Below are 21,510 nucleotides of genomic sequence, written 5' to 3'. Positions count from 1 at the left end.
TATGAAACTCAACATTTGCTGGCTACTGTCTCCTCAAGGCCAGACCCAGAGCTTCAACAATCTTAGGGCTTCAAGATAGCCATCTGGAATTCCTCTGTTATTCGCTAACACTTCAAAATCATCTACGTTAATTCTCACTGCTTTGCCCCAGTAAAAAAAAAAAAAAAAGGACTAACTCAGAGCAGCTTTATATGCAAGATTTTAAACCACGTTAAAAAAAAAAAAATTCCTGACATAAATATATCACATGTAAAGTATAAATAAAGACATAAATATATCACATGTAAAGTGGAAAAATTTCAAGAATATGAATTACTTTAGGAACATCTTCTCAGAATGAAGACAAAATCAAATTACCCTTTTGATAGTGAATTACTTTCCTCATGTAAAATCACACTCAAAAGCAAATGAAAGGCAAAGTCAAAATTCTATTTATTTTAAAGGAAGCCAAAGCTAGGTTAACTTTTTTTCTTTAATGTATCAAATAAAAATGGTGCCTTGGGGAAAAGAAAGAGCTGTTAAATAAAATGAGCAAGGGCTTAAAAACTTAGTAACAAAACAGGCTTAGATTTTAAAAATATTCTTGTGTTGCCTTGTTGCTATTTGACTAAAATACCTCTCTCCCTTTAAATTATCCTGTGCTTACCAATATTTTTGGTTTTCACTAGATCACAAGCCTCTAACTTTTCGTAAATGGAGTATAGATTATTAAAATGGATTGATTATTAAAACGGATTCTTCTTTGTTACTCACCCTCTGACACATTCCATTAAATTTGAGATTTATTTATATTGATAACTACCCCCTTTTTTTTTTCAACGTTTTTTTTTTTTTATTTTTTATTTTTGGGACAGAGAGAGACAGAGCATGAACGGGGGAGGGGCAGAGAGAGAGGGAGACACAGAATCGGAAGCAGGCTCCAGGCTCCGAGCCATCAGCCCAGAGCCTGACGCAGGGCTCTAACTCACGGACCGCGAGATCGTGACCTGGCTGAAGTCGGATGCTTAACCGACTGCGCCACCCAGGCGCCCCTGATAACTACCCCTTTTAAAAACAAATACATCTTGGGGTGCCTGGGTTGCTCAGTCAGTTGGGCATCTGACTTCAGCTCAGGTCATGATCTCATGCTTCATGGGTTCAAGCCCTGTGTTGGGCTCTGCACTGACAGCACGGAGCCTGTTTCAGATCCTCTGTCTCCCTCTCTCTCTGCCCCTCCTTTGCTTGCCAGCTCTCTTTCTCTCTCAAAAATAAATATTTTTTTTTTTTAACGTTTATTTATTTTTGGGACAGAGAGAGACAGAGCATGAACGGGGGAGGGGCAGAGAGAGAGGGAGACACAGAATCGGAAACAGGCTCCAGGCTCCGAGCCATCAGCCCAGAGCCTGATGCGGGGCTCGAACTCACGGACCGCGAGATTGTGACCTGGCTGAAGTCGGACGCTTAACCGACTGCGCCACCCAGGCGCCCCAAAAAATAAATATTTTTTAAAAAACCAAATACAGGGGCGCCTGGGTGGCTCAGTCAGTTAAGTGTCTGACTTTGGCTCAGGTCATGATCTCACGGTTTGTGGGTTCGAGCCCCGCGTCAGGCTCTGTGCTGACAGCTCAGAGCCTGGAGCCTGCTTCAGATTCCCTCTCTCTCTCTCTCTCTCTCTCTCTCTCTCTCTGCCCCTCCCCTGCTCATGCTCATCTCTCTCTCAAAAATAAATAAAATTTAAATTTTTTTTTTTTTCAACATTTATTTATTTTTGGGACAGAGAGAGACAGAGCATGAACGGGGGAGGGGCAGAGAGAGAGGGAGACACAGAATCGGAAACAGGCTCCAGGCTCTGAGCCATCAGCCCAGAGCCTGACGCGGGGCTCGAACTCACGGACCGCGAGATCGTGACCTGGCTGAAGTCGGACGCTCAACCGACTGCGCCACCCAGGCGCCCCAAAAATAAATAAAATTTAAAAAATTAAAAAAAAAAAGAACAAATACATCTTGGAAAGGTTAAGTTTATATTACCTTTCAATTAAGCCTCAGGGAAGAGAGGAAAGGAGAAAGAAAAGAAGGAGAGAAGGGAGAAAGAAGAAGACAATAGAGGATGAGGGAATCATGTCTTAAGTGAGGTAGGGTAGAAAATCAGCTAGAGAGTCTTAGGCCTAAGTAAATAAAATGAAAACAAAAACCTTCACTGGAGATACTGGAGATCACATAAGGACCAGGTAATCAAAAGCTACACATGTTACACCAGTGCCACAGACAGATACTAGATTAAACAACTTTAGGACAAATCAAAGTAATAATATGGGTGATAAAGTTATCAATAAGTCAGAATTGGTACATGAAATGCATTAAACAAAATTTACTCAAAGGTTTAAAAAGCTCCATTTCAAATAGTTTACTAAAGAGTCTCTTCACTTCAGTGTTAAAGGCTTTTACCAGGTTTCCAATGAAGGTCTCCCAAGGACTACATTTGGATGCTTACACTATTCTATTTTTTAATTTTGTTAAGTTTATTTATTTTGAGAGAGAGTACAAGTGGGGGAAAAAGAGAGAGAGAGAGAAAGAAAGAGAATCCCAAGCAGGCTCTGAGCAGTGCAGAGCCCAATGCGGGGCTCGAACTCACAAACCCTGAGATCATGACCTGAGCCGAGATCAAGAGTTGGACACTTAACCGACTGAGCCACCGAGATGTCCCTAGGTGTTTACCAGTATTTTAAAATGTGATCCAAAATACAGTCTTGATGCTCTAATTTAAAGTACAATGTAAGTTTTTAATTTTAGAATCCTCAGAGCTGTCATTTCTTGGTGTTTTTGTCATGTTTAATCTAGCCATAAATCTTTCCCACAAAGCAGTTTTGGACTAGACCACTGAACTTTGCTCCAGTTTTATCCATCAATATTAAAGCCATCACTTACTATAAATGCATCAAATACTCAGTACTGAGGTTACAAAATTGAACAAAACAGAATCCCTGCCTTTGAGGCAGTTGTAGTCATTTGGCAGAAAGAGACATGAACAGGTAATTACAATACTACCTGATTAAGTTTTACAATAGGAGATACGAACAGAGCATTGTGCAAAGTGGTAAAAGCCACTAAGTCAGCCTGGAGGACTATGCTAAGCCTGTTCAAGAGGATTTGACATTTAAATTCATCTACAATGAGGCAGTTAGGTTAGTCAATCTATAAAGCCCCTTCTATTTAAAAAAAAAGGACCAAGGGGTGCCTGGGTGGTTCAGTTGGTAAAGCATCAGACTTCAGCTCCGGTCATGATCTCATGGTTCATGAGTTCTAGTCCTGCATCGAGCTCTGTGCTGACAGCTCAGAGCCTGGAGCCTGCTTCGGATTCTGTCTCCCTCTCTCTGCTCCCCACCCCCACTCATGCTCTGTCTCTCTTTCTCTCTGTCAAATATAAATAAAAACATTTTTAAAAATTTACAAAAAAAAAAAGGACAAAAAGTTGAAGGTCATGGAAATCTTATTTGTCAGAAATGGCTGATGCAGATTATTCCAGTTTGTTGTTATTAATCTAGTCTCTGTATCAAAAACAATATTTTGCTCATACAATCTCATCTTCTCTCCCAAACAATTCCTCGTCCTGCTTTCTTTTTCTTGGTAAATAGTAATACTTCCATAGTCAACAAACCACCAATTTCTACTGATTCTACTCCATACAGTCTCTTTACTCTGGCTACTTCTATCTCCTACATTGGAAGCTTCCAACAGCTTCCAAAAGAGTTTTCTTGTCTGAGATCCCTTCTTCCAATCAACCAGTTCTTCACACTATGGCCAAAGTGATTTTCCAAAACACAAATCTGATCACATGACAACTCACCTTAAAATCATCCAACTGCTCCCTACTGCTCTCAGAAGACACCCAAACTCTTTAGCATAGGTGTCAGTAACTAGCCTGGCTTGCCTCTTGCTATAATCTTTTATACAGTACTCATACTGAACCTCTTATAGTTTCTTCAACACAAAGTACTCACTCACCATCGTCTCTAGAGCCTTCTAAGACTCCCTCAAAAGAAAATCAGATGACTTTCCAAAGTGATTTTTCAGTATGCTCTACTCCATTACTATACTTACCACACTATACAGTATTTTAATTACCTGTTTCCCTCAGAAAGCTGTAAGTTCTTTAAAGACAAAAACTATCTCACACATTCTTATATTTTCTATCTAAAGCATTATGCCTGCCTGGCACTGACATATAGTTCATGCTTGATAAAGATTGCTGAATGCATGAATAAATGAATAAACAAACTGCAAAAAAAGAGAAATTCAATGGCCTACAATTTGTCATAATATTTGTTAGCTACACTACAGAAACCTAATCCTATAGCATGACCATATTTAAGCCATAGCCTATTACAATTAACCTGTTTTTAGAAACAGAAAGAAAGAAGGCTACACCATAAACTCAAAATTCAAATGAGCTTAAATATTTACTGAGGTCCTCCAGTTTAGATGGTATAAATTTACTACTTAAGGTCATTTTTTTTGGAAAGAATACATACATATCAGATTCATGATATGCTATACAGTTTAAAATTATAACTACATATGTACTATTACATTATTTTCACAGATAAAACACTGAGTTTGCTTTTTAACAAAAATGAAAGCTGCGCTCATCACTGACTCACCGGTTCTTTTCCAGCTCATTGTGTGTAGACCTAAAAGGAAAACAAAAAAGACCATTAGCCATTTGTTGCTAAGGTTATGGAAAGGGGGATTAGTTACTGCTGTACCACACCCAGAGAATTTCTTTAACAATGCAAAATATAGTCAGACTTCTACAATCACACTCATCAAGAAGAAATAGCCTACGTTCGTTAGAATTATTCATTCAGATATAGTGTCTTCAGTTAACAACTAAATATTCTGAAACTGGTGTTTCACTGTTACTTTTTTTTAATGTTCATTTATTTTTGAGAGAGGAGAGAGAGTGTGAGCAGGGAAGGAGCAGAGAGAGAGGGATACAGAGACTCCAAAGTGGGCTATGCACTGACAGCAGTGAGCCCCATGTGGGGCTCAAATTCTAGAACATGAGATTATGACCTCAGCCTAAATCAAATGCTTAACTGACTGAGCTACCCAGGCACCCCTCACTGTTATCTTAATAAAATTAATGCTAGCACATGTTTTCTTGCCTACCCCTATCCTACATTTTGTTGATTTGTAGATTAAAAAAAAATTTTTTTTAAGTTTATTTATTTGAGACAGAGAGAATGTGCATGTGCATGAGTCAGGGGGAGGGGCAGAAAGAGGGGGGTAAAGAGAGAATCCCAAGCAGACTCAAGGCTGACAGCACAGCTGACACAGGGTCCTCGAACCCTGAGATGATGACCTGAGCCAAAATCAAGAGACAGACACTTAACTAAGCCACCTAGGAGCCCTGATCTGTAGATTTTTAATTCACATATAATCCATTTTTGTTTAAAAAGAAAAATGTATTTCTATGTCCTCTTCCATCTCCACTTAGTCACTCCTAAACACAGAGAGAAAAAATGTTTTGGCTAGCACAGAAGCTGAATAAGGTTTGCCTTACTGCTAAGTGATTTTATTTTTTCAAGAGTTTATTCATTTTTGAGGGAGTGGGGAGGGGCAGAGAGAGGGGGACAGAGGATGTGAAGCAGGCTCTGGGCAGACAGCAGTGAGTATGATGAGGGGCTTGAACTCACAAACCCTGAGATCATGACCTGAGCCAAAGTAAGATGCTTAACCAGCTGAGCCACTAGGTGCCCCAAGAAACACACTTTTAAAAGACTGGGAGGATATACCCCAAAATGCTAACAATGGTTGTTTTCTTTTTGGGCCTTTTTTTTCATTTTGCTTACCAATATTTGTTATAATACTTACCATCTACTGAACAAGTACAGTGTCTGCTAAACAGTGTGCTAAGCAGTCCATATATTATTTCATTTTCTCCCCCAAATACCCTTGTTTTATAAACAAGAATACTGAACCTCAGGTCAAGAGACACGCTCTTGTCCCAAGAGTATAAGTAGTAACCAGGATTTAAGCCCAGGTCTTTCTTATCCCAAAACTCAAGTTCTTAACTACCTGGAAAGAGAGGTTAAGGGCCAGACTCTAGGCCAGATCTCCTGGGTTCAAGTACTGTTTGGTTTAGTTAAAGTCTTCATTTCTCTGTGCTCAGTTTCCTCATCTATGAAATAGGAAAAGTAACAGTACTTGCCTCATGTGATTGTTAGGAGGAATAAATAGTTTACACTGAATAGCGAAATATAACAAACTCTAAAGTTAGCTATTATTAGAATTATGTTATATTAGTTCTCTTGAATGAATATATATTACTTTTACAATAATTTAACATTAGCAATAACAAGAATTTTATAAAGTAGAGTTCAAGTTCCTGTCACAGAAACTAATACTTTAATCATTTAATATATTCTGGTTAATGTCAACTGTTTTCAGAATATTACTGATTACCTTAATCTGATTTGTCATTCCAATGGATATTTAACAATTACATTTCTAAACTTTAGGGGCATCTGGCTAGCTCAGTCGGTTAAGCGTCCAACTCTTGATTTCAGCTTGGGTCGTGATCTCATGGTTCATGGGTTCAAGCTCCACATCAGGCTCTGCGCTGACAGGATAGCACGGAGCCTGCTTGGGATTCTCTGTCTTCCTCTCCCTCTGTTCCTCCCCTGCTCATGCTGTCTCTCAAAAATGAATAAATGTTAAAAAATTTTTTAACTAAATAATAAAACAAATAAACAATAGGAGTGTTGTCGTCAATCTCAATTTGTAGAAATTTTACTCACTGTCTTAGTTCAAGAGCCAAAGGCTTTTTTGAGTTACTGTCTCCTGTCCACCCTCTGTTTTCTTAGCAGTATCACAAGGTCCAAGTGACACAGGATAAAAAAGACTAATGTTCATTTTCAAAAGATTATATTAATAAAAGGACTTCTCCTTCAAAAGAGGTTAAAAAAAAAATCTTAAGATGCTTCAAGAGTTCAGTCAAATTAACAGCAAGGATACGTACAATTCAGATGGAAGAAATTATAAAAACATAGAACCTTTCGTTTAACAGACTTAAGAGTTCAAAACCCAACAAGTAAATTACAGCCAAATCTCTATCACTATAATAAGTATTTACAAAAAGTTTTAAGTTCTTTTTTGTCAAAGTGAATCAGTAAGTCAAAAGAGGAATAAGACATATTTTAGAGAGATTTAAAACAAAAAATTTGTTCAAAATTTGAATGGGTAATCAATAATGAAATTCCCCACCCCCTTGTAGTAAGTTTTGGTTTAACTGCCTTTATCTGAGAAGAAAACCTAGAACAAGTAAAATAAAAACAATGAAATAGTAAAGTAAATAATAGGGGCGCCTGGGTGGCGCAGTCGGTTAAGCGTCCGACTTCAGCCAGGTCACGATCTCACGGTCCGTAAGTTCGAGCCCCGCGTCAGGCTCTGGGCTGATGGCTCAGAGCCTGGAGCCTGTTTCCGATTCTGTGTCTCCCTCTCTCTGCCCCTCCCCCGTTCATGCTCTGTCTCTCTCTGTCCCAAAAAATAAATAAACGTTGAAAAAAAAAAAAAAATTAAAAAAAAAAAAGTAAAGTAAATAATAAATGGAAACAACCTATTTAGACAGAAGTAGATTACTTACCATAAACTTAATCTAAACAGTCTAGAGATCCCACATATGGCCATAAATGCAAAATAATATATACCCAAAGATAACCAATTGTTGAATTCCAATATTGTATTGAACCTATTATCAAAGCTAGCACCAAAAGAACATAATCTGACCCACTGCTGTGAACAAAATTAAAACAGCAGGTTCTTCCCACCTCTCTCAGACTTTTATTTGTCTTGTTTCTAAAAAAAATATAAAATGACAGCTAAGAATATGAACTTTTTCATCAAACCAAGAAATGCACATCATACTAGTTATACCCCTAGTAGCATTTAACAATATTTCCAAATATCAAGAAACAAAAATGATTGTGTGTGTACTAATCTTTACCATATTGTCATGTTCTTACACTTTTTAAAAAAATCTATCAGTAGTACTTCTGTTTTCACGGCTTTTTTGCCTGTAATATCAAGTAAACAAATAATGTGTATCTTTAAGACTGTCTTAGACTACAGGGAATCAAAGACCGTCTCTGGTAAATTTAAGACATGTATACTAATAATTATAACTCAAGGCGAAATAAATACATAAAGAAAGGTACAAAGTGTTATGGGAGTTTAAAGTAGGCAGATTTGAGGCGCCTGGGTGGCTCTGTCGGTTAAACATCTGATTCTTGATTTTGGCTCAGGTTATGATCTCATGATTGTGAGATGGAGTCCTGTGTCAGCCTGTGCTGGGCATGGAGTCTGCTTGAGATTCTCCCTCTCCTTCTGACCCTCCCCCACCAAAATAAACAAACACAAACAAACAAGGCAGAATTTACTTCCCAAATATGGCTATCAGGGTAAACTTCAGAAAAAGGTGGCATTTGGTATGGATCTTAAATGATGGACTATTTGCTACTAGTAGAGGCTGGACCTGATAGGGAGAGGACATACCAAGTGGAAAGGAGCATAAGTAAACAAGCAGAGCTGTCCCACAACTATATGGCCAACTAATCTTCAACAAAGCAGGAAAGAATATCCAAGGAAAGAGTTTCTTCAAGAAATGGTGTTGGGAAAACTGGACAGCAACATGCAAAAGAATGAAACTAGACCACTGTTTTATACCACACACAAAAATAAATTCAAAATGGATTCAAAATTCAAAATAAATGTGAGATAGGAAACCATCATAATCCTAGAGGAAAACCTCTCCGGCATTGGCCGTAGCAACTTCTTACGTCTCCTGAGGCAAGGGAAACAAAAGCAAAAATAAACTATTGGGACTTCATCAAGATAAAAAGCTTCTGCAGAGCAAGGCAACAATCAATAAAACTAAAAGGCAACCTTCAGAATGGGAGAAGATATTTGTAAATGACATATCTGATAAAGCGTTAGTAACTTAAAATATATAAGGAACTTATAAAACTCAACACCCAAAAAACCCCCAAATAATCCAGTTAAAAATGGGCAGAAGACATAAATAAACATTTTTCCACACCTGATCTTAGCCAAAAGGCCAAGAAGCAATGAATAAACATTTTTTCCAAAAAAGACATACAGATGGCTAACACATACATGAAAAGATGCTCAACATCACTCATCATCAGGGAAATACAAATCAAAACTACAATGAGGTATCACCTCACACCTGTCAGAATGGCTAAAATTAACAACACAGGAAACAATAGATGTTGGCAAGGATGTGGAGAAAGAAAGAGGAACCCTCTTATACTGCTGATAGGAATGCAAACTGGTGCAGCCACTCTGGAAAACAGTATGGAGGTTTCTCAAAAAGTTAAAAATAGAACTATTCTATGATCCAGCAATTTATACTACTAGGTACTTACCCAAAGGATACAAAAATACTAATTTGAAGAGATACATGCACCCCGATGTTTATAGCAGCCTCACCAACAATAGCTAAAGTATGGAAAGAGTCCAAATGTCCATCCACTGATGAATGGATAAAGAAGTTGTCGTATGTAATATAATGGACCATTACTCAGCAATAAAAAAAGAATGAAATCTTGCCATTTGCAGTGACATGGATGGAGCTAGAGAGTATTACGCTAAGTGAAATAAGCCAGAGAAAGACAAATACTGTATGATTTCACTCATATGTGGAACTGGAAAAAACAAAACAATGAGTATGGGGCGGTGTGAAGACAGACACACAAACCATAAAACAGATTCGTAACCATAGAGAACTGAGGGTTGCTGGAGGGAAGATGGCAGGGGGAGGGTTAAATGGGTGATGGGCATTAAAGAGGGCACTTGTGATGAGCACTGGGTGTTGTATGTAAGTGATAAATCACTAAATCCTACACCAGAAACTAGTATTACACTGTATGTTAACTGGAATTTAAATAAGAACTTGGAAGAAAAAATAAAAATAAAAACAAAAATAAAAATAAAATAATAAAATAAGCAGAGCTGTAATGTCGAAAGCAAAACCAGAGAACAGCAACTAATAAAGACCTGTGGTGTTACAGGACAAAAGTCCTGAGTCTATTAACTCGATCACTCACACTAGCTGTGTAACTTTAAACAAATTATTTAACCTCTCTGATTAAGTTTCCTCATTTGTAAAACTGGAAATAATAACACGTGGCTTGGCTGGGTTACTGTGAGAATTAGAGAAAAATATGTAAAAGCATGTAACCATAATAAATATTCAGTAAATGTCAGCCATTGCAACTACTCATTATTTTTAACAAAACTAAGAATATACTACCTAAAACAACTGAGTATACTACATGGGACAATAAATCAATAAGTTCTCAGTATACTCAGAATGAGCCTGGAAATAAACAACCATAATGATGAAAAAAGAAACTGAAAGAAAACGTAAGTATTTTGGTCATTTAGTCAGCTGTGAAGATAGTACAAGGTTTAGGTTATGACAGAGAGAAAGATGACTAATTATGTGTACACAGAAAAAATAATGATCTAAATACTGTTGGCAAGAAATGAGTATCACATACTAGGAACAACCTCTTTTTGCTTCTCTGAGCCTATGTGTCCAAACAAACCCTACCAATAATGTGCCACTGAAATACTCAATTATGATAAATTCTCTATAAAACTGAGATGTTCTAATAATCCATCGGGTTAGCCCACTTCTCTTCTCCAAATAAAATGCACCTCTGAAAGCAAACACTAATGAATTGTATGCCTTTCAGATACCCTTACTCTGAATGCTTAACTTTCAAGGACAGAGAAAAGACATTTCTATCATTCTATCATTGAATCACAGGTAATCTTTTTCACAAATAATATCCCTTTAAGAGAGACATGCTAATGAATTCCCTGTCTGAATGGGAATCATTATCTCAACCAGATCTGTGACTTTTCATTGACTACAACAGAGCTCTAATACATAAACTTTTAATTCTTTCGATTGTAGTTTGGTGGCAGTCAATGAAGTGAAGCACAGGACTGAAACTGAACAAAACAGTTTGGCTCGAGTAGTGCCACCGTGGAAAAACATAAAAGCAGCCATTCCCAGAATTAATATTCTCTTTTAGCAAAAGGAAAGATCTCACCACCTTTGTTGAACTGATGAGCCAACCCCAAATTTGTTAACATTTTTGTTTTCTTTGCTTTGTAATCCTAAAATGTCTTATGGATGTTACCCTCCACACAATGAAAAGAACACATTCTCTGAAGCTAAACAAATATCTACTAATTGTATCTTAAAGTTTGTAATTTCATATACATATATTTAAGGGAGAAGAAAAACAGAAAACTTCAGCCACATTAGTGCTGAGATAGTTTGAAAAACACTGTAAAAGAAGAAAACCATGCTAACTGGCAATACAGTAATTATTCCTTTTTTAAATTAAATTTTATTGAAGTATAATTAACATACAGTATTAAACTAGTTTCAGGTACACAACATAATGATTCAACAATTCCATACATTACTCAGTGCTCACTTAGTAAGTGTAGTCACCATCTGTCACCAAACAATGTTAGTACAATTTTATGGACTATATTCCCTACGTCATACTTTTTACCTCCAGGACTTATTGATTAAAGTAATTCTTTCAAGAAGGTAATTTTGTATATTTGTTCCTATCAAAGTTACATTTTAAAAACCATAAAAACACTAAAACTTGAATATTGCAGGCTTTTAGGAAAAATGCCTTGTAAGAAACATATTGCTTCTTCCTTAACAATGACAAAAGCATAACTACCATAATAACTAAGGTCACAAAAAAAGCAAGTGTCTAAAAAGGATGTGAAACAATAACTACAATCAATTAAATTTCCCTTAAAACTTACATATGAAAGCTGAATATATGCAATCCTTACATGGACTCAGCATCTCCACACATAGGCATATACCAAAATAATATATATGTTCATCAAAGAACATACAAAGCAATGCTTATTCTTTTCATACTAGCCAAAAATTAGAAACAAATGTCCATCAATAGTAGAATAAACAAATTGTGAAATACTCATACAATGTAATACTACAGAGCATTGAAAATGAACACCTTTTATTCAATAACATGGATGAATCTTCTAATTTCAACATAATGTTGAATGAAAAAAGGCAGACACAAAAACATATACTGTATAACTCCACCCATACAAGCTCAAACCTGGCCAAATTAATTTAAAGTATCAAAAGTTAGAATAGTGGTTGCCTCAGGGAGAGGGTGACACTCACTGGAAAGAGTCAAAGGGAAGGGCTTCGAAGAGAGTCTGTAATATTTTATTTCTTTACCTTTGTGAAAATTCATCAAACTGTACACTTAGGATTTGTTTTTCTGCATGTTCACTTTCAATAAACAGGGGAAAATTTTAATTACATATGAAATGAATTCAGTAAAAAGCAATTCTTATTTCAAATATAGCAAACACCCTAATTTAAGCCTCCGATAAATCTTCTGGCTCACTACATAAATATCCCTAAGTTATACACTTTGTAAAGTATAATTTTCACTACTAAAATTATACAGAGTAAATTCTTTTACCTTAAGAAGCTATGAAAAGAAGAGCAAATTAAACTCAAAGAAATAGAGGAAGGAAATAAGTTACAGGTTAAAGAACAAATCACAAAGAAATTAGAAAATAAGGGTGCCTAGCTGGCTCAGTTGGTAGAGCATGCAACACTTGATCTCAGGGCTGTAAGTTTGAGTCCCACGTTACTTAAAAAAATAAAATCTTTAAAAAATATATATGTGTGTGTGTGTGTGTGTGTGTGTATGTGTGTGTGTGTGTGTCACACACACACATACACATACACACACACCTTCAACTGGATAATAAAGAAAATGAAACATAATCAAAATTTGCTCAATACAGCTAAAGCAGTGCTTTGAGACAAATGTTTAGCTTTAAATATTTTTGTTGGGGGTGGAGTCCAAAATCAATGATCTGAGATTCCACATTTAGAAGCTAGAAAAAGAAGCACACTAAACTGAAAGAAGTTGGGCAATGGTTGTCAAGTGTGAGCTATTTTGCTTACCAGAAGATATTTGGCAATGTCTGGAGACATTCTGTTATTACAACTAGGGAGATCCACTGGCATTTTGTAAGGAGAGGTCAGGGATGCTGCTAAACATCTTATGATGCTCAAAACAGAATTATCTGGCCCAAATTGTCAAGTGCTGAGGCTGATAAACTATGAAGTACAGGAGAAAAATAAAGACAAGAACAAGAATGACCAAAATAAGAAACAGGAAACAACGGAGAATAGCCATAAAACCAAAAGCTGACTGGGGCACCTGGGTGGCCCAAACTCTGGATTTCATTATCTCACGACTGGTGAGTTCAAATCTCACATTAGACTCTGCACTGACAGTGCAGAGCCTGCTTGGGATTCTTGCTCTCTCTCTCAACATAAATAAACTTAGGGGGGAAAAAAAACAAAACAAAACTAAAAGCTGACTTTAAAAAGGTCAGCAAAACTGATAAACTTCTAAGACTGATGAAAGAGACAGAAACCACCAATAAAAAAAAACAAAACAAAAAGCCACCAGGATGAAAGAGCACACATCACTATGGATGACACACATTACAAGAATGGTAAGAGAATATGATGAACAACGTTATGCCAATATATTCAAACAACTTAGATAAAATGGATAAATTTCTTGAAAGATAAAAATTATCAAAACTGACTCAAGAATAATTAGAAACCCTGAATATTCTTGCATCTATTAAAGAAACTGAATCCATAATCAAAAACCTTCCCACAAAGAAAAGTCTAGGCCCAGAAGTTTTCATTGGCAAATGTTACTAAGCATAAAATCTTTCAAAAAATAAAGGAAGAAGAAACACTTTCCAACTCATTTTGAGGCCAGTATTATCCTGATAGCAAACTCTGACAAAGAAATTACACTGGGGGAAAAACCTAAAAACCAGATTACTATCCTTTATGAACATAGACACAAAAATTCTTAGTGAACTGAATCCAACAGCAAATAGAAAGTATGAGTTTTACAATAAAAAAAATGTGGCCTTTGTTCTGACTTCCTGAAACCTTGGAATTTTCAAGTTATAGGAGTGTCTACATTATTCATGGTGGAGCCTTGGACCACGCTTGAATTTATGCTGAAGAGATGACTTAAATCGGGGGCTGGTCTTGCCAGAAAGATGAACTGTGTGATTAGAGGGTTGAGGCTGTAAGACACTGATATCACCTGACCTCCTAACCTCCAGGGAGAGAATGGTCACTAGAGATTGAGTTCAATCATGTGGCCAATGATTCAATCAATTATGACTACATAATGAAATAAAAACTCTGAAATCTGAGGCTCAGGTGAGCTTCTTGGTTGGTAAATACATCCATGTGCCAGGAAGGCAATGCATCTTGATTCTACAGAGAAAAAACACAAAAGCTCCATGTTCCCAACTCTCCCAAACTTTGCCCTATATATCTCTTCATTTGGCTAGTCTTGATTTGTATCATTTATAATAAAATCTGTAATAAGTATAGTGCTCTCCTGAGTTCTGTGAGTAGTTCTAGTGAATTAACAAACTTGAGGGGATTGTGAGAACCCCCAAATTGGTAGCCAGATAGTCAGAAGGGTAGGTGGCCTAGAGACTCCTGAACTTACAGCTGGCATCTGTAGTGAGGGCAGTCATGTTGAGGACTGCACCTCAGACTTGTGGACGCTGTGTTAACTGCAGGGTGTTGGCATCAGTATTGCAAACTACACCATGACCAAGTAGAGTTTACTCCAGGAATGCAAGACTGATTTAAGATTCAACAAAAATATCAATCACTGTAACTGACCACATTAACAGAATAAAAAAATACAGTATAGTATAATCTCAATAAGTGAAGAAAAAGCATTTGACAAAATTCAGCATCTATTAAAGATTTAAAACACACACACACACACACACACCCCTCATAAATTAAGAATTTCCTGAACCTGTGAAAAGGCATCTACAAAAAATTATCATACTCCATGGTGAAAGGATGCATGTTTTCTCAAGATGAGGAACAAGGTAAGGATGTTCACTCTCACTACTTCTATGTAGCACTGTATTAGAGGTCCTCACCAGTAAAATAAGGCAGGAAAAAGAAATATATAGAATGGAAAGGAAGAAGTAAAAATATCTTTACTGTAAACATCATTTATCATCTATTTAGAAAACCCTAAGGAATATACAAATTATTAAAATATACCAAATTCAATTGTCATTTACAATAACAGCATCAAAGAATAATAAATACTTAAGGATAAATTTAACAAATACATACATTACTCACATTCTGAAAAACTACAAAATATTGCTGAACTTTAAAAACATCTAGGGGCACCTGACTTCGGCTCAGGTCACGATCTATGGTTCGTGAGTTTGAGCCTTGCATCAGGCTCTGTGCCGACAGCTCAGAGCTTGGAGCCTGCTTTGGATTCTGTGTCTCCCCCTGTCTCTCTGCCCCTCTCTCACTTGTGCTCTCTCTCTCAAAAATAAATAAACATTTAAAAAATAAAACATAAAAAACATCTAAATAATTGACAAAATGAAGAGACATACCATATTCATTAATAAAAAGATACAATATCGTTCACATGTGTCAGGTCTCCCCAAATTAACCTATAGAGTCAATGCAATTCCCATCAAAATTCTAGTAGGCTTTATTATAGAAACTGACAAGCAGATTTTATAATGTATCTTAAATTGCAAAAGACCTAAAATAGTCAAAGGAACTTTTGAAAAAAGGAGCACATTGGAAGACTTACACTACCTGATTCCATGACTTATTAAAAAAAAAAAAAAACTATAGTAATGAAGACACTATGGTTTTGAAATAAAATAAATATTTTGATCAATGGACCAATCATAGATTTGCACATATATGGTCAAATGATTTTTTTACAAAGATGCTAAGGTAATTCAATGTAGAAAATATAGTCTTTTCAAAAAATAGTACTAGAACAACCAGATGTCTATTTGCCAAAAAATGGTATTTAGCCCTTGCCTCACACCTTCTACAAAAATTAACTCTAAATAAAGCTTAGATCTAAATGTAAAACCTAAAACTGTAAGACTGCTAGAAGAAAACAAGAGAAAATACTCATGATCTTGGATTATGAAAAGATTTCTTAGGACATAAGGAGCATGAACAATAAATGACAAATATCAACTGGACTTCATCAAAATATGCAACTTTGGTTCTTCAAAAGACACTGTTAAGAAAATGATAAAGGCTGGGGCGCCTGGGTGGCTTAGTCGGTTAAGTGTCCAACTTTGACTCAGGTCATGATCTCACTATGAGTTCGTGCCCTGAACTGGGCTCTGTGCTGACAGCTCAGAGCCTAGAGCCTGCTTCAGATTCTGTGTCTCCATCTCTCTGCCCCTTCCCTGCTGGCACCCTGTCTCTCAAGCATATATAAAGATGCCCATGATTATCAGTTATAAGGAAAATGCAAAGTAAACCAGAAGCTATCATGACCCACCCGCTAGAATGGCTAAAATTTACAAAGACTGACAGTACCAAGGGCCATCCAGGTTGTGGAGCTACTGAAAGTCTCTTACGCTGCTAGTCAGAATGTAAAATGGGTACAGACACTTTGGAGAATGGTTTGGCAATTTCTTTTTAAAGTTAAATATACACTTACTCCATGACTCAGTAATGTCACTCCTAGGTACATATATACACAAAGAGCTGTTCGTGAAAGTACATGGCATCTTTACGTATAATAGCTAAAAACTATATGCAACCTAAATGTCTATCAACTGGTGAATGGATAAACAAATTGTGGTAGATTCATACAATGGACTATTACTCAGCAATATAGAGAACTGAACTGTTGAAATACAGAACACCATGAATGAATCTCAAAGAACACTATGCTAAGCGCGCCTGAGTGGCTCAGTCAGTTAAGTGTCCGACTTCAGCTCAGGTCATGACCTCATGGTTCATGGGTTCGAGCCCCACTTTGAACTCTGCGCTGACAACTCAGAGCCTGGAGCCTGCTTTGAATTCTGTGTCTCCCTCTCTCTCTGCCTCTTCCCTACTTGTTGTGCTCTTCCTCTCTCTCAAAAATAAACATTAAAAAAAAAACCCAAAACCCTATGCTAAGTGAAAGAAATATGACACAAAAGAGTATGTATATGATTTTATTTATATAAAACTGTAAAAATGGCAAAACTGCAGAGACAGAACAGTTCAGAAGTTGCCAGGAACAAGAGGTACAGATAGGAAACTGTCAAGAAGCATGAGGTAATATTTTGAGGTGATGAAAATGTTCTATATCATAATTTTGCTGGAGATTGTAGGATTGTATACATATGTCAAGACACTGAATTATATACTAAAAACTGGGGGTTTTTATTGTATAGAAATTATATCCAAACAAAACTTATTTTTTAAAAAAGTAGTAAGCCTCATCCAGAAATTGAGGCAATAATCTAATGTACCACAAAGTACTAAAAAATGAGAGTAAAATATTAATTCCTGGGGCGCCTGGGTGGCGCAGTCGGTTAAGCGTCCGACTTCAGCCAGGTCACGATCTCGCGGTCCGTGAGTTCGAGCCCCGCGTCAGGCTCTGGGCTGATGGCTCGGAGCCTGGAGCCTGTTTCCGATTCTGTGTCTCCCTCTCTCTCTGCCCCTCCCCCGTTCATGCTCTGTCTCTCTCTGTCCCAAAAATAAAAATAAAAATGGGGCGCCTGGGTGGCGCAGTCGGTTAAGCGTCCGACTTCAGCCAGGTCACGATCTCGCGGTCTGTGAGTTCGAGCCCCGCGTCAGGCTCTGGGCTGATGGCTCAGAGCCTGGAGCCTGTTTCCGATTCTGTGTCTTCCTCTCTCTCTGCCCCTCCCCCGTTCATGCTCTGTCTCTCTCTGTCCCAAAAATAAATAAACGTTGAAAAAAAAAAAAAAATTTAAAAAAAAAAAAAATATTAATTCCTTATTGTGGGAGACTAATAATATAAATTACTAGAAAGTACATAATTTAAAAACATCATTCCTTTGGGAAATATCTATATTTATGTCCACTTAAAAAAATTTTCATTTCTGGCATACAATTAATCTGCTGTTAGTTAAGAGTATAGACAGTCAAGTCTTCATCTTCTGTAACAGGAAATCAATAGATAATAAGCAGGACAAGCTTCTCGTTTATTTATTTAAATATTTATTTATTTTTGAGAGATAGCACAGGGGAGTGGCAGACAGAGGGAGAGAGAGAATCCCAAGCCAGCTCTGCCCCTGTCAGCATAGAGCCCAGAAACCAAAAGGGGGTTTGATCTCATGAACCCTGAGATCATGACCTAAGCCCGAAGTCAAGAGTCAGATACTTAACTGACTAAACCACCTAGGCTCTCTGCTTCTTATTTAGAAATAAAAAAGCAGGGGCACCTGGCTGGCTTGGTTGGAAGAGCATGGAACTCTTGATTGTAGGATTATTAGTTCAAGCCCCACACTGGGAGTAGAGATTACTTAATAAATGAAAGCTTAAAAAAAAATAAATAAATAAGAAAGCAAACAGCCGAAGAAATTGTTACATCATTGGAAGTGGTAGCGTCTAGGAAGTAGAAAATGGAAGGGGAAAGATAAGGCAGGGAAATGTTATTCTTCTTTATAAGCCACTTGGTATTAATGGACTCTTGCTACTATATACAACTATTACTTTTTAAACATGTTATGAATTTAAAATAAAAGATAACTACCTCACTTTCTATTCTTAGCAGTGCCAGAAATTAAGAAGTATCTAATACATACTAAAGTTACACATTATTTATGAACTAATCACTTCTTAGGTGAGAGAGCAATATTAAAAACTACAGATAGAAGCGCCTGGATGGCTTAGTCGGCTAAGCGTCCAACTTGGGCTCAGATCATGATCTCACAGTTCATGGGTTCAAACCCTGCTTCAGGCTCCATGCTGATGCTCAGAGCCTGGATCCTGCTTCAGATTCTGTGTGTGTCTCTCTCTCTGCCCCTCCTCCGCCCACACTCTGATCTGTTTCTCTCAAAAATAAAATTAAAAAATTTTTTTTTAATTTTTAAAAGAACCACAGGGAATTTTGAAATTAAAATTACTGCTCTTAAGCATACTTCCAAAAGTTAAAACAGGATATTTAATGTGTGATAACACATTCTATTACAGAGCAACATTCTAAAAATTTTTAAAAATGGAGAAAATATCAGGGGGCTTGGGTAGCTCTGTCGGTTAAGCATCTGACTTTGGCTTGTGTCATGATCTCATGGTCCTGGAGTTCAAGCCCCGCATCAGGCTCCGTGCTGACAGCTCAGAGCCTAGAGTCTGCTTCGGATTCTGTGTCTCCCTCTCTCTCTGCCCCTCCCCTGCTTGTGCTCTTTCTCAAAAATAAACAAACATTTAAAAAACGGAGAAAATAGGGGCACCTGGGTGGCTCAGTCGGTTGAGCGTCCGACTTCGGCTCAGGTCATGATCTCACAGTTTGTGGGTTCGAGCCCCGCATCAGGCTCTGTGCTGACCGCTTGCTCAGAGCCTGAAGCCTGCTTCAGATTCTGTGTCTCCTACTCTCTCTGCCCCTCCCCCGTTCACGCTTTGTCTCACTCTGTTTCTCAAAAATAAATGTAAAAAAAAAAAAAAAAAAATTAAAAAAAAATGGAGAAAATATAGGTGATTTCCTAAATCCCTTGACTTCAAAATTGTAATTTGATATTTTAGGATAGAGTTGGGCATGAAATAGACATTCAGTACTTTGGTGGGAAAAGAAATGAATGGAACCATAATTAACAGCATTACTTATAATATAAACCCATTTTTTTTTGAAATTGATCCTAAGTTTTATTGTTAATATATTACATTCTTCTTTATAGTACTAGATGTTATGCATCTATTTCAAAGAATCTTACTAAGAGAAGTACATCACACAGAACAGTGATTCTCAAAGAGAGTAGTAGAAGAGAGGCTGGCAGGACAGCTGAATCTCCTTGCTTTGGTAGCTGTAGGAGAATGGAGGTACCTTTTTCCAACTGGCTACACTCCCTATTTCTAACCTCTTATTGGTTTATTTCAAGTTTTGAAGGCTTCATTGCTTAATATTTATGCATTCATTCATTCATTCATTCACTACACCTTTACTTCTTTTAGCATCTGTCACATGTTCAAGACTCATCTTAGTGCAATAAACAGGAATGGGCAATTTTCTTTTTCTTTTACACTTCTACTGAGGTATAATATGCATACTATAAAATTCACCCATTTTAAGTATACAGTTCAGTGAGATTCAGTAAGTTTATACAGTTGCATAACCTTTATCACAACCTAGTTTTAGGACACTTCTATCACCCCCAAAAGTTTCCTCATGCCCATTCGCAGCCAATTTCCACTCCCATTTCCTAGACCACCACTGATCTGCTTTCTAATTTCTTTTTTTTTTTTTTAATTTTTTTTTTTCAACGTTTATTTATTTTTGGGACAGAGAGAGACAGAGCATGAACGGGGGAGGGGCAGAGAGAGAGGGAGACACAGAATCGGAAACAGGCTCCAGGCTCTGAGCCGTCAGCCCAGAGCCCGACGCGGGGCTCGAACTCGCGGACCGCGAGATCGTGACCTGGCTGAAGTCGGACGCTTAACCGACTGAGCCACCCAGGCGCCCCTGCTTTCTAATTTCTATAGTTTTCCCTTTTTTATAAATTTCACATGATGGAATCATGTGAAATATGTACTATTAAGTATCTGACTTCATTTAATGTTTTTGAGGTTCATCCACTTTGTTATACATATGAGTAGTTTATTTTTATTGCTCAAAGTATTTCCATTGTATGAATATACTGCATTTTGTTTGTCCATTCATTCACCAGCTTATGGATATTTTGTTTCCAGTTTTTGGTGATTATGAATAATGCTATGACCATTCACACTCAAGTATTCCTGTGGACGTGTAGAATAGGAGACCTTCATCTCATAGGACAGTGTTTCAAACTTGTTACACTCTATCATTAACATCCAAGTTATTTACCACATCTATGAAAAAGGCCAACAGTATGAAACACTTACTGGTACTTAGTAAGTTAATATTAAATTCCTACTAATACTTAAATGTTTGTTTAAAGAATAAAAGAAATGTTAGTCAGCAATTCTGACAATATGGGCTCCAACTTCAATGTTAAAAACACAAACATAACTTTGTCTGCAATAAGGATACCTGTCACAAAATTACAATGAGAATAATGACATTAAACACCCCTATATTTCATACAAAGCAATCAATTGTGCCTAAGTCTCTCTAAAAGTCTTGTCAAAAATATGTGAACATTTCATTCAAAAATACCTTCAGATCTACATGATCATGCTCAAAGTATTCAGCTATTCATTTAGTATTTAATGAGTAGCACCTACACTAGGAATATAAATACTGTAAAATTACAAAGTCTCTGCCCTCGTATAACTCACGTTCCATCATCCACTTTTTGCAAATAAATAAATAAGGCAAAAGTCATTAAAAAAATTACAACTATATAACATAC

At 37.0% G+C, this 21,510-nt stretch overlaps 1 protein-coding gene across 4 annotated transcripts in view; it reads right to left on the bottom strand.

The window, feature by feature from the left end:
- Positions 1-21,510, bottom strand: part of MXI1 (MAX interactor 1, dimerization protein) — an 82,296-nt gene that overhangs the window by 34,243 nt on the left and 26,543 nt on the right. For all 4 annotated transcript variants that reach the window (XM_025918343.2, XM_086680836.1, XM_086680835.1 and 1 more), the window contains exon 3: positions 4,638-4,667. In XM_025918343.2, the coding sequence (XP_025774128.1) occupies positions 4,638-4,667 (30 nt within the window). The remainder of the gene's footprint in view (positions 1-4,637; positions 4,668-21,510) is intronic.

The sequence above is a fragment of the Puma concolor genome, chromosome D2 (assembly GCF_028749965.1).
Source record: "Puma concolor isolate L17-30 chromosome D2, mPumCon1.1.hap2, whole genome shotgun sequence".
NCBI classification, from domain to species: domain Eukaryota; kingdom Metazoa; phylum Chordata; class Mammalia; order Carnivora; family Felidae; genus Puma; species Puma concolor.
This window is presented reverse-complemented; position numbering and strand designations above follow the sequence as displayed.